Here is an 11287-nt window from a genome sequence, read left to right as displayed (position 1 = left end):
CTGTGGGTGACCTCACTGCAACGTCATGAGGCCAGTGTTATTATCTGTCTTGCGGCTGAGGAATCTGGCACTGAGATCACACGATCTCTGCCTCTGTTCTTCCTCATGGAGAATCTGCTCGTCCTGTATACTTTTCCTCATATCCCAGAGGTGCCAGTTCCTGTTCCGGAAGATATGCTCTGTAACTTAGGGATGCTTGGGGTTGCTGAGACTGGGTGCGCACTGGGGAAAAGTAAGAGAGATCTTTTCCTGACCCCCTTTTTCCCAGCACACCATCACTTATACAGATTTCTGCATTCTCTCTCCTTTCAGAAATGGCAAAGCATGTCCACAAGCCGAGGGGTCCATTTCTTGTTCTTTCTTACGGGGCATAGGGTAGGGGGCTGGAAGGGATGGGGCAGAAGAAAAGAGGGTGCCTGCTAGGGGAAGAAGATAGAGAAGGGCCAGTGGCTGTGTGGCAGGATAAGGGATTGCTGACAGCTGGCCACACCAGATAGGCGGTGGAGGATGGCTCACGGTCAGGGGACATGCAGATGAGCCCTGCCCCGGCCTTGGTGTGTGGCCTTCTCCCCAGGTCGTGCGTGGGAAGCCAGGTAAGGCAGCCCAGGGCCACGGGGCGGACCCCACTGTATGACATGTCCCTTTTTTTTTGTAAATTTATTTATTTAATTATTTTTGGCTGTGTTGGATCTTCGTTGCTGTGCGCGGACTCTCTCTAGTTGCGGCGAGCGGGGGCTGCTCTTCATTGCGGTGTACGGGCTTCTCACTGCGGTGGCTTCTCGTTTCGGGGCATGGGCTCTAGGCACGCAGGCATCAGTAGTTGTAGCGTGCAGGCTCAGTAGTTGTGACGCATGGGCTTAGTTGCTCTGCGGCATGCGGGATCTTCCCGGACCAGGGCTCGAACCCGTGTCCCCTGCATTGGCAGGCGGATTCTTAACCACTGCGCCCCCAGGGAAGCCCGTGTCCCTTTCATTTGGATGGGCTGTCTTGGGGGGTCCCACGGGGTGGCCTCACCACACCGCCAAACCAAGTCTGACGTTCACCTGCTCTACCCAAGTGCTCCCAAGACCTGGCGTGGGTTTGTTCTCTCTTGGGACCCAGAATCCAGGGCATCTCACTGGCTCAGAGCTGGATTATCACCTCCTTGACAGGGAAGAAGGGGGGGTCTTCCCGGAAGAAGGGCATTCTCACCCTGGTGTGACCTACCTCCGCACAAAATGATGAACTCTTTTGAATGTGGGAAACGAATAGTAAACAAATGTTATTTGTCTATGTGAGCTTACTAGTATTCTGCTAGGAGGAATTAAGATGTTTTTACAGGACACAACTAATTGAATTCAAGGGGCTGGATGCAGTGGGAAGGAGGGTATGGGCTGTTGAGTCCCAGAGGCTCCAGATGGTCTGTGGGTGGATTTTCCCCTCAGGACTCGGGGCCTGACTTTGCACATTGAAGCCCTATCCTGGTACCACCCAGGGCCAGGGATGGAGGCTCTGTATCTGCTGGATCCACTGGGGAGGGTGCTAGAGTCCAGGGCCTGTGTGGAGTCAGCAGCGAGGGTCCCTTGGAAGAATGTTCCCTCCAGTGGTGCTCATTATTGGACACTTAGTACGTTCCAGGCCCTGAGGATGCACCTTGTGTGCAATGATAGACTGAACAGCCACAGAAGTGAGGAGGTAACAGATGATCCAGAAACAAGACCAAAGGGAGGGAGAAATGGTGCCGTTAACTCTTGAGGCCGAACCTCGTCCAGCCTAGGGTGCCTGGGCCTCACACATGCTGACTTCTTATTTAATCTCTAACAGGAGATTCCTGAGGTTTAAATGGGAGAATCACAGTCACAGATCACAGTGAACACCAGGTGATTGACACTGAGGTTCCCTTTATTTCTGACCATTTCTTTATAACCATCCACGTAGGGATAACACCCCCATCTACTTCTCAAGCCTGAATCCCCCTCTAGAAATTCACATTCACATTTCTAACTCTATAGGATGCATCTCCCCGAAGATCCCATCAACCCCCAAGTCACCATCCCCCCGGCCTGCTCTGAATCACCTTTCCTTTTCCCGCTAACAATGAACAACTGTCTGAAACTATAGCTTGTGTTTCTTCGAGACGCGCTGAGGTCTGAGCGGCAGTGCCCGCGTGCCAGGACAAAGCCTGCGGCTCGTTCGCTGGGCTAGGCGGCCATGTAACAGGGGCACAGGATGGGCTCTGGGTCGTAGAAGGTCCTGTCGCCACAGTGCGGACAGGGGTTGGCGCTGAACCAGACCACACTGGGCTGCCCCAACTCCCGCAGCATCTGCTTGAGCCGGGCGTGCAGGTGCGCCAGGCGGCCCAGGTGGAGGGTGCCGCGCACGTCCTCGTAGCTCTCCAAGGGCGCGGGGTACAGCACGTGGCTCAGGTTGCTCAGCCCCACGGTGTGGCGCAGCAGGCTCTCCAGCACAGCCATCGAGATGGGGTTGCCGCAGAAGCTGAAGGTGGTGAGCTGGGAGCAGTGGCTCAGGGCGGGCAGGAGGGCGCTGAACTGGGAGTCCATGATGCCACACTCGTCCAGGTCCAGGTCCTGGAGGGTGGCCGAGGCCTTCTCGATCAGGACCCGGAGGGGCTCGGAGCTTATGCTGGTCAGGTTGACCCCGCTAAGGCCCAGATCCTTCAGCTGGCTGACGCTCGGGCACTGCGACAGATGCATCAGGTCTGACTCCGAAATCAGGCAGTTGGTAATCGACAAGGTCTCCAGGGGGTTCTTCAGACACCTGGAGAGAGACAGAGCAGTCAGCCCCGGGAGGATGGAGGTGGTGGGCGGAGGGATGTGGGGTGGCCCAGGCCTCAAGGGAAGAGAGGCCCATTTCACCAGATCCCAGTCTTCCGGAGGATGCTGCATGGTCAAAGGAGAGGTGTCAGGTCAGCCCAAGGTTGAGCGGGGTCCTTTCCCATCCCTTATCTGCCATGTGACGGGGTCAAGGGAAGGAATCCTCAAGTGCTCCCTGTGCTCACCCGTCAAGTGGGGGACGACGTACCCCTGCCAGGTGTTGTGAGCACAGGTAAGGTAACAATGGCAGGTGCCCACCGGGGAGCCTGACACCATGTCCCAAGCGAGAGAGGGGATCAGCAAACTACAGTATTGGGAGACATGACCTAAACTGCTTTCAACTTGGGCTTCCTTCCTGCCGCCTCCTGGACCCCATCATCCGTTTTTCTGTTCCCAGTGAGGGTACTGGGATCTGTGCTTAAAGGGCTAAGCCAGGCAAGGTCTGGCAACGTCCAGAGGGGTCCAGCCGGCAGGGGCTAACTCTGGTCACTGTATCAGCCACAAACCATCCCTCACTTTCCACAACTCTTTTTTTTGTTGTTGTCCTTGTTGAATGAACACGTTTATTCCTAATGCTTTGAGTCTGCAGTTGCCAGAAAGGAAATCAATCCAACTCTTTCACACAAATAAATCGCGCTGCATTCCCTCATCTTTCATCATTGTGTTCCACGTAAAGCTATGATTCTATTTTAAGAATGAAGAACAAATTTCTAGAAGAAATAATTTGTTACTGAAGAATTCCTATGTAATCAGAAGCCTTAGAAGCAAATAATAATTGTAATTTGGACTCGAGATTGGAACCACTTCAATAATGATACTCATTTGATTTTTTGTTTCTCTTCTCTGGACTACTTAGGAGCAATAATTGCTTAATGTCCTGATGGACTCCACAATTCTTCACTCCTGCTCCCTCCCCGTCATCTCCAGAATCACCCATTTCCCACATCACACCTCACCTGGAGCCTAAAGCAACCCGGGACAGACAGGAAAGTGGGACAGGTGGGAGGGACAGGCTCACGTGGACCAACTGCTCAGCACAGAGCTTCCGATTTGAAACCTCACGTTGGATGGGCTTTCCCCTGGTCGATGTCCTCCTTGCTTAGTTATTTTCCATCATCTCAGCTTAGACATCACTCTCTCAGGAAGAATTCCCAAAGTCACCCTCACCTGGCCCAAAGCCACCCTCACCTGGCCCAAAGCCCCCATGATGCAGATTCCCAGCAAAGAGCCCCCTTTGACAGGCATCTAACTGAGGCCACACCTCTGACCCTAACCTGGGAGGCTATGTGACAAGATGCTAGGGGACGGAGTGGCGGCATCGTGTGGACCTCTGAGTGGCCCGTGCACCCTGGCACCATCCATGGCAGGCAGACGGTAGACAGACACCCCACGGGTAACGAAACGAGAGAGGCCTGCCCTGGTCTGCAGAGAGACAGCGCCACGCCTCACCTGAGCACCTGGTCCAGGCGGCCCTCAAGGAAGGAGATGGAGTCCAGGTAGAGCTCCTGCAGGTGCTGCAGGCTGAGAAACTGGGCGGTGAGCTGGCTGATGCAGTGCTCCTCCTTGCCGGGGGCAGCGTGCGGCATCATGTGGATGTGGGAGAGGAGCAGCCGGCGCAGGTTGACCATCTGGCCCAGGTGCGGCGCGAACCTGCCCAGGGTGGCCAGCTTCCAGGTGCAGTTCACCTCCAGGTCCTGGACAGAGTCGAGCTGCACCAGCTTCAGGATCTTCCTCATGTTCTGCATCGGCATGGCGAAGACCCTCAGCTTCTGACAGCACAGGCGGAGTGAGCCCCTCCTCTGCTTGACCTTCTTCAGGAGGTAGCTGAGGGACGGGTCGGGGGTGCCCTCCTTGAGGTACAGGTCTATGAGCACCTCCACGGGGGCGCAGGTCTGCTTCGGCCACACCCTTGCACCTTCCACCCGGCGCCTCTTCCTCACGGGCTGGGCCACCTCAGGCTCCAGCAGCGAGCACACACCAGCCCTGGTGCCGGACCACACGGTCCAGAAGTCCTGGTGGGCGTTCCGGCGCAAATCCAGCACCTGCAGCTTCCACCGCCTGCGAGACAACGGGAGACACGCTGAGCTGTGCGGAGACCCACGGGGACCAGGACCGCATGGCTCAGAACCCAGGCAAGGGTGCTACACCCCAGACACCAGCTGCTCCTCGAGCTTCCGGGGCCCCTCCTGGTCCCCACTTTAAGTGCCGTGAGGAGAGGGTGGGCCCACGTGCCTTTTGTCACCTCTGCACCTTAAGTAGCCCTGCACGCCCTAAAGCCTATTCCCAGAGTGGCCCAGCCATGGCCCCAAGGCCTCCCCGTGGCCCCACACCCTCCCTGACGCCAGCTGCGTCTTGCTCAGACCCCCAGGCCCCACCCGCCTGCCGGGTCGCCCTCACCTGGGGCGGACTTCCTGGGCAAGCAGGACGTCCAGGCCATCGATTGCAGCTTGGAAGGTCTCCAGCTGAGGCTTGTGTTCCTTCATCAGGGCCCCCAGCGGGAGGCAGGGGAAGGGCCAGGCCTGCACCATCGCCTTCAGGGCCTGGCTGCGCATCCCGGCAAAGGCCGCGGAGAACAGGGGCGGGAAGAGCTCAGCGGGCAGCTCCTCCAGAGCGGCGATGGCCAAGGCCTCATCCCTCAGCAGGCTCTGGCCGGCCAGTTCCAGGAGTTGCGGCGGGGCCCAGATGCCCATCCTAAAGAATCTGCTCCGGAATGCGTCCTGAAGGGACACCAGAGAGCAAGGGGTGGGTCCTTCTGGGGCCAAGGACGGGCGACCCTGCCATCTCTCCACCCTCTAGGGGACCCAGCGCAGGGCCAAAGACACCCCTCTGGCCACAAAGCCACAGCTCTGGCCCTGCTGGCGCCAGGCCCCAATGACGGGACAAGGTGACCTCTCGCCCCATCCCATATCCACCTGCTGCTGCGTTTAATCCCAGCTCCTCTGACAGGTGGGTACCGAGAAGCCTGACAGCTGACCCCACCCTCTCCGGAGACAAGCTTCTGATTATCACTCAAGGACTGAAAACAACAGGAATAAGGAGTTTAGCCCAACATGGCCTCTTCCTAAACTCCAACAAATAACCCAGATGGAAAAGATGGAGGAGCACCACACAGTGGGTACTGTTACCCCATTTAAAAATCTTTAAATCAGAAACCATAAAGCAGCATGACAGTATTTGATAGCATGTGATGTTAGAGATTAAGAAAAAAAAAAACTGATTCCAAGATGTACCTACGAGTATTATTATTAGGATTTAGTTCAGAGGAGCAAAGCGCTCACATTTAGAACAAAGCCTCCACTCTTCAAAATATTCCGTGGAATTTTTTTTTATTCCATGGAATTAAAAAAAAAACAACTTTTCATTTCTAAAACGAAAACAAACCAAAAAAGCCCTTTAAACTAGTAAAAATCACAAAACCATAAATGATATGAACTATAATTACTGGTCACAAACCAAGTACGTAAAATGTCATCCAAAAATTCCAACTAATTAGATGTCTTACATCAAAAAAAGAAAAAAAATCTATTTGGTTAAGAAATACTGTAACTGTCTATAAGAGTGGCATAAACCAGAGCAGAAATCACAACGTTTGGGATTAAGGCAAAACTTCATGTAGAAGCAAAAGCAAAGCCTGCTACTGCAAACGTGTACAGAAGGCGAAGAAAAATTCTCTACAGGACCTTGGCCTGCATGGCCTGTCCTGTGGAGACCCTGGCTGGGGCAGTGGTCAGGGCCCAAGGCCCCAGACGCCAGGGCGGGTGTGGTGCAAGGAGCAATGTGCTCAGGCCTCTGAGTCCCTCCTCTGGCTCCTGAGAAGCCATGATAGGCCTTCCTGGCCACACTTTTCAGATCCCAGCTGAAATTTCCATTTCCAATTGAAAGAGGAATCTTATTACTAGAAATCCATCCAGCTAACGCTGATTTGACTTTCTCGTTACACACAACTGATAGGATCCTCTGTCCACTCATGAAAGCGAAAGATAAAAGAAGAAAACCAACCTGAAAGTATACTCGTTGGGGGAGTTTGGACCACATCAAAATTACCCAAATGTCTGAGTTAAGACAGCTTTGTGCAGACCTAGTGGTGTCACCCCAAAAGAAAAAGAAATATAACAAAATTCCTGAGAATCACACAGTCACTTATACGTAACCTAAAACCGCAAAATGTGTGCCCGTTCACGGGGGAACAGAGGTAACACTGAGGGATGGTGGGTCCTCCAGATTTTGAGGGTTGAGGCTTCCCCAAAGGAGGTCAGGTCAAAATTACAACTAGGAGCTGGCTGGGAAGAGGGAGGGGCTGGGCGTTTGTAATGAGACCAAGGAAATTACCCAAGACGAGGTAAAGTGTGTTTTGTTTGGAGGAATTCAGAGACTTTTGTCAGGATGGGCTTGAGAAATTGCCAGCAGGAGTGGCTACGGGGGGACCTGGTGGATCCCTTAAACCCAAGGCAAACCCAAGACTCAATCTTCCTCCCTCTGTCCCTGGAGGCAAAGGGTGTTTCCTCCCATAAGCGGGGATCTGCAAATTGGCTTGAGACGATGAAATGTAGGCATGTGGGCTGGGAGAGGCCCGAACTGTGCTGGTGGCCAAACCTGGGACACACCTTATTCAGCCTGAAAGCCACTGAGGGGGTCAGGGCTGTGGGCTCTTTGGGCTCTTGGAGGCAGGGAGGGAAATAAACGTGGGCCAAGCACACATATCGGTGTCAGCAAAGGGCTGCAACCAGAAGAGGACTTGCCCTGAGGCTCAGGCGTCCTCTTCCACATCCCAGCCCAGGCTCTGTCCAGCAGCTTCAACCCTCATCATGACCTTCAGAGGCCCCTTCCCAGTGTTTGCGGATAACTTAACATTTCCTCAATCCTAGGAAACAAGTAATGCAAAGCAGCTTCAAAAAGCCTCCCGACCCCTCCCCTAAGGCTTTCACTTACAGGGATTCTGATGGGAGAGTGCCATTAGGCCCATAAACAAAATTCAGCTTTTCTCTTGCTCTGCGTTAAGCACAGCTACGCTAACACCAAACTTCTCCTCAGCGGATGTGAAGCTCTGTTCGGTATTGAAGGGTTTGGGGGCGATGCCCCTGCTGGGCTGGCTCACACGTTGGTTCTGTTGAGGTTTCAGAATACAGGCTGACGGAACCTCTCCACCCCCTGCATTGTGACGCCCCGGCAATTCTATTCTGTGGGTGAGGCAGCAGCATTCTCTGAAGGATGCTCTCTGGTTTGGTAATTTCCGAGACTGCTTTCTCCAAATTTCTACCGTCCCTATCAGCAGTTTGCCTAAAACAGGGTTAAGCTGGAACGTGCTCTATGGACATTCAACCCCCGGACCATCACCTTGACTGATCAGCTGCAGGTCGAGATTAGTAAGTTAAGCAGAATGTCCCTGATTCTGGAGCAGCCACTGTGTGGTGCTCGCACTTTTCATCCAGCACCTCAAATAACCTTCAGAGAAAAGCTGAAATTCAGTTAGTTTCCTTTTCAGCCTGGTGAGCTGGGGACTTGGCCAGGGGTAGACACTGCCATGCTCCACGCAGGGAGTAACCAGAAGACCCGCTCGGGGGAGGGGTGTGGATGGATCTGCCCCACAGAGCGTTAAGAAGAGATGACTGACTTCACGTGGACCTCGGGGAAACAGGAAATGGCAGACGTCCAAGCCTGGGATGCTTCCATGGGAACCCAGCATCCAGGAGATCCAAAGAGGCAGGAGGGACCACTGCCTTCGAATGATGTAAAAATGGGAAGTATAAGCCAAACATTCTTCCCCAGCGAGGCAGGGGACACTCCTCTGTCCACCTCCACCTCCATGCAGAGCCTGTCTGTCCGGAGGCAGAAGGACCAGGGGCACATCTGCAGGAAGACCTGTCCTTCCTGCCCAGTGTCAGGACTGGCCCAGGACAACTCCCAAGGCCCAGGCATGAGTCAATTTGGGGGACGTTTCTACCACGTCCTGGTCACCTGTTCTCATGCTGCGCAGGCCAGAGCAGCCTCTGAGCTCATGGTGGGGGGATGTCCTGTCTCCCTTCCCGTCTCCAGTCACAGAATTTCTACTGGGATCGCAAAGCATCTGCCCCCAGGGCCTTCCTGGGGTCTTTAGAATGCATCTGTGTCCCCGGGTTCCTGCTCCTGGCCTGTGCTGACGGGGCAGCCCCCTCTTTCTGCATCCCTGGCAAGTCAGCCCACCTCTCCCAGAGCCTGGGGTGTGGCCATGATGCGGGAAGGGTGGGGGACTGGACATCCTTCCACTGGCATCAACAGAAATCAAGGATTTCTCCCCAATTCTTCTGACATAACAAGTGTAGAAGAAGGTAAAGAAAAGCCCAGCTGCTTTTCTGGATTCAAAGAAACACCAGAAATGCTGGAAGATGACCCTTCCTGGCTTCCAGAAGAAGACCCCAACCCTGCTGGTCTTCAGAGGCACCAGGCTGACAGAAGCCCTGGGTGCCAGGCCGATGGTGGCCTCTCCTCCTTCGGCTCTCTTGACCCAGCCTCGAGCAGACAAGGTCCTACCCAGGAACTGGTACGTCTCCTTTCCCTCTGCAGTAAGATCTCTTCTTGCCCTGGAATATTTTGCCCTCTGGGGCTTTTGAAAAATCGAAGGTCTCTGTCAGCCCTCTCTGCCTCTTCCTGCACTTGGCAAGATGTGGTTCCACTTCAGATCCAATGACATCTAGACCGAAACAAGCAAGTCTCCCCACTTCTTCCTCCCCAGTGAGGACATGTCTGACGTCCAGGTCACCCTGGGTCCAGCCAGTTAATCCTGAGGGAGGTGCTTCTAAAGGCAAGTAGGGGTGCGGGAGGCTGAGGGCCCACTCCAGGCTGGTTGGGCTGGGGATGGCCCAGGACGAGGGGGGAGGAGGGAAATGGCAGCAGAGCCGGGGGCTTGGTTTCCTGGCTCTCAGAGCTGTGTCCCTTATATGCTGAAGCCATGTCTGGGACCACTAAGGGCACCTGGGGACTGTCAGTGTCCCCAGGATCTGGCTCTGTTTGCCTCGGCCTGGGGTAGGTGCCAGTGGCTGTCCCCCCCGCCAACTCCAAGGGCACAGAGAGGGAGCACTGACCCTAGACACAAAGATGAGAGAGGTTCAGAGAGAAGGGGAGGCCCCAGTCTTGGCGTTTGGCCCCGGAGAGGATGCTTCTCAGGACTTTTGCACGGTCAACCTCGTTATTGCCTGAGATGGTGGGAACTGTGCTTTTGGAAAGAGGAGGAGAGAAGAGGGGTCCGGTGTTGCATCCCTGTCATCCAACTGACCCCAAATCTCCAACACCAAGCCATAAGGTCACTGTGGCTCAGAGTGACACCAGGTGCGTTGGGCTGTCCGGCCCTTTGCACTGGACTTTTTTCCACTGGAGGAGGGTCAGTGAGCCTCAGAACTCAGGGAGCACTGGCTCCACCTTTGAGGGGGCAGCCCACCCTGTGCTGAGGGCTGGCAGGAGGCACCAGGCAGAGGGGACGTGCCCCCAGGGAGGTCTCCCGCCCAGCTGGTCCCCTCGCCCCCATACCCAGGCTCCCCCTCTATCGGCAACCCTCGATTTACTCAACATTTACAGAGTGCCTGGGGCAGACCATCCACTGCTGTTCTGGGTGACGGGGAGGGACAGCCCAGTGAAAACGTCATGGTCTTCTTCTAGTTAGAAGTACATACTAGGGAGGTGATGTACAACATGGTAAGTATAACTGACACTGTTGTAGGTTACGTATGAAAGTCACTGAGAGAGTAAATCCTAAGAGTTCTCATCACAGGGGAAAAATCTGTTTTCTGTATAATTTTGTATCCATATGAGAATATGGATGTTCACTAGACTTACTGTGGTCATCGCTGCATGATGGATGCAAGTCAACTCATGATGCTGCACCCTTTAAACTTACATAGGGCTGTATGTCAATTCTATCTCAGTAAGACTGGAAGAAATAAAATGTCATGGTCTTCCACTCAGGGTGTCCCTGAGGCATGGACCTTGCATTAGACTGAGCAGACAAACAAAAAACAAGCAAGTCGAAAAAATAATGACAGGCAGACCTGGCCTGCACGGTGGGGCAGGGCCGCCAAGGCGACCACGCATGCTGAAACCACAAAGCCAACCTTCATAATCTACGGCACAATATGATGTTTCCTGCAGCCATTACATATTTTTTCAAAACATTAAGAACCCTCTTAACACGATCCACTGTAATGTTTAGAAAAGTAAAAATAGTAAAGCTATTTTTTTTAGTACACTGTGATTTTAAGCACTGAGAAAAAGTGTTTTGTTTCTTTGCGAAAAACTCATCAAGAATCCTCTCAACACTGCTTCCCTGCTTCTCATCACGTAACTTTCAATCGGGGCTGAGTGTCCTTCCTACGCCTGGGCAACCTGTCACTCTGCCTTTTTTTAAAATTAATTAATTAATTAATTAATTTTTGGCTGCATTGGGTTTTTGTTGCTGCGCGCGGGCTTTCTCTAGTTGCATCGAGCGGGGGCTACTTTTCGTTGTG

General features: G+C 53.8%; 1 protein-coding gene across 1 annotated transcript; it reads right to left on the bottom strand.

Moving 5' to 3' along the window:
• Window positions 1-2180: 2180 nt before the first annotated feature.
• PRAME (PRAME nuclear receptor transcriptional regulator) lies at window positions 2181-6848 on the bottom strand. Its single transcript, XM_061170059.1, has 4 exons — window positions 6813-6848; window positions 5211-5530; window positions 4263-4871; window positions 2181-2757 (listed from the first exon to the last, which is right to left on the bottom strand). The coding sequence occupies exons 1-4, from the start codon at window positions 6846-6848 to the stop codon at window positions 2181-2183; spliced, it is 1542 nt and encodes a 513-aa protein (XP_061026042.1).
• Window positions 6849-11287: the final 4439 nt, after the last annotated feature.

The sequence above is a fragment of the Eubalaena glacialis genome, chromosome 15 (assembly GCF_028564815.1).
Source record: "Eubalaena glacialis isolate mEubGla1 chromosome 15, mEubGla1.1.hap2.+ XY, whole genome shotgun sequence".
NCBI lineage: Eukaryota > Metazoa > Chordata > Mammalia > Artiodactyla > Balaenidae > Eubalaena > Eubalaena glacialis.
Note: the sequence above shows the minus strand (reverse complement) of the source record. Positions and strands in the feature narration are given on the sequence as shown.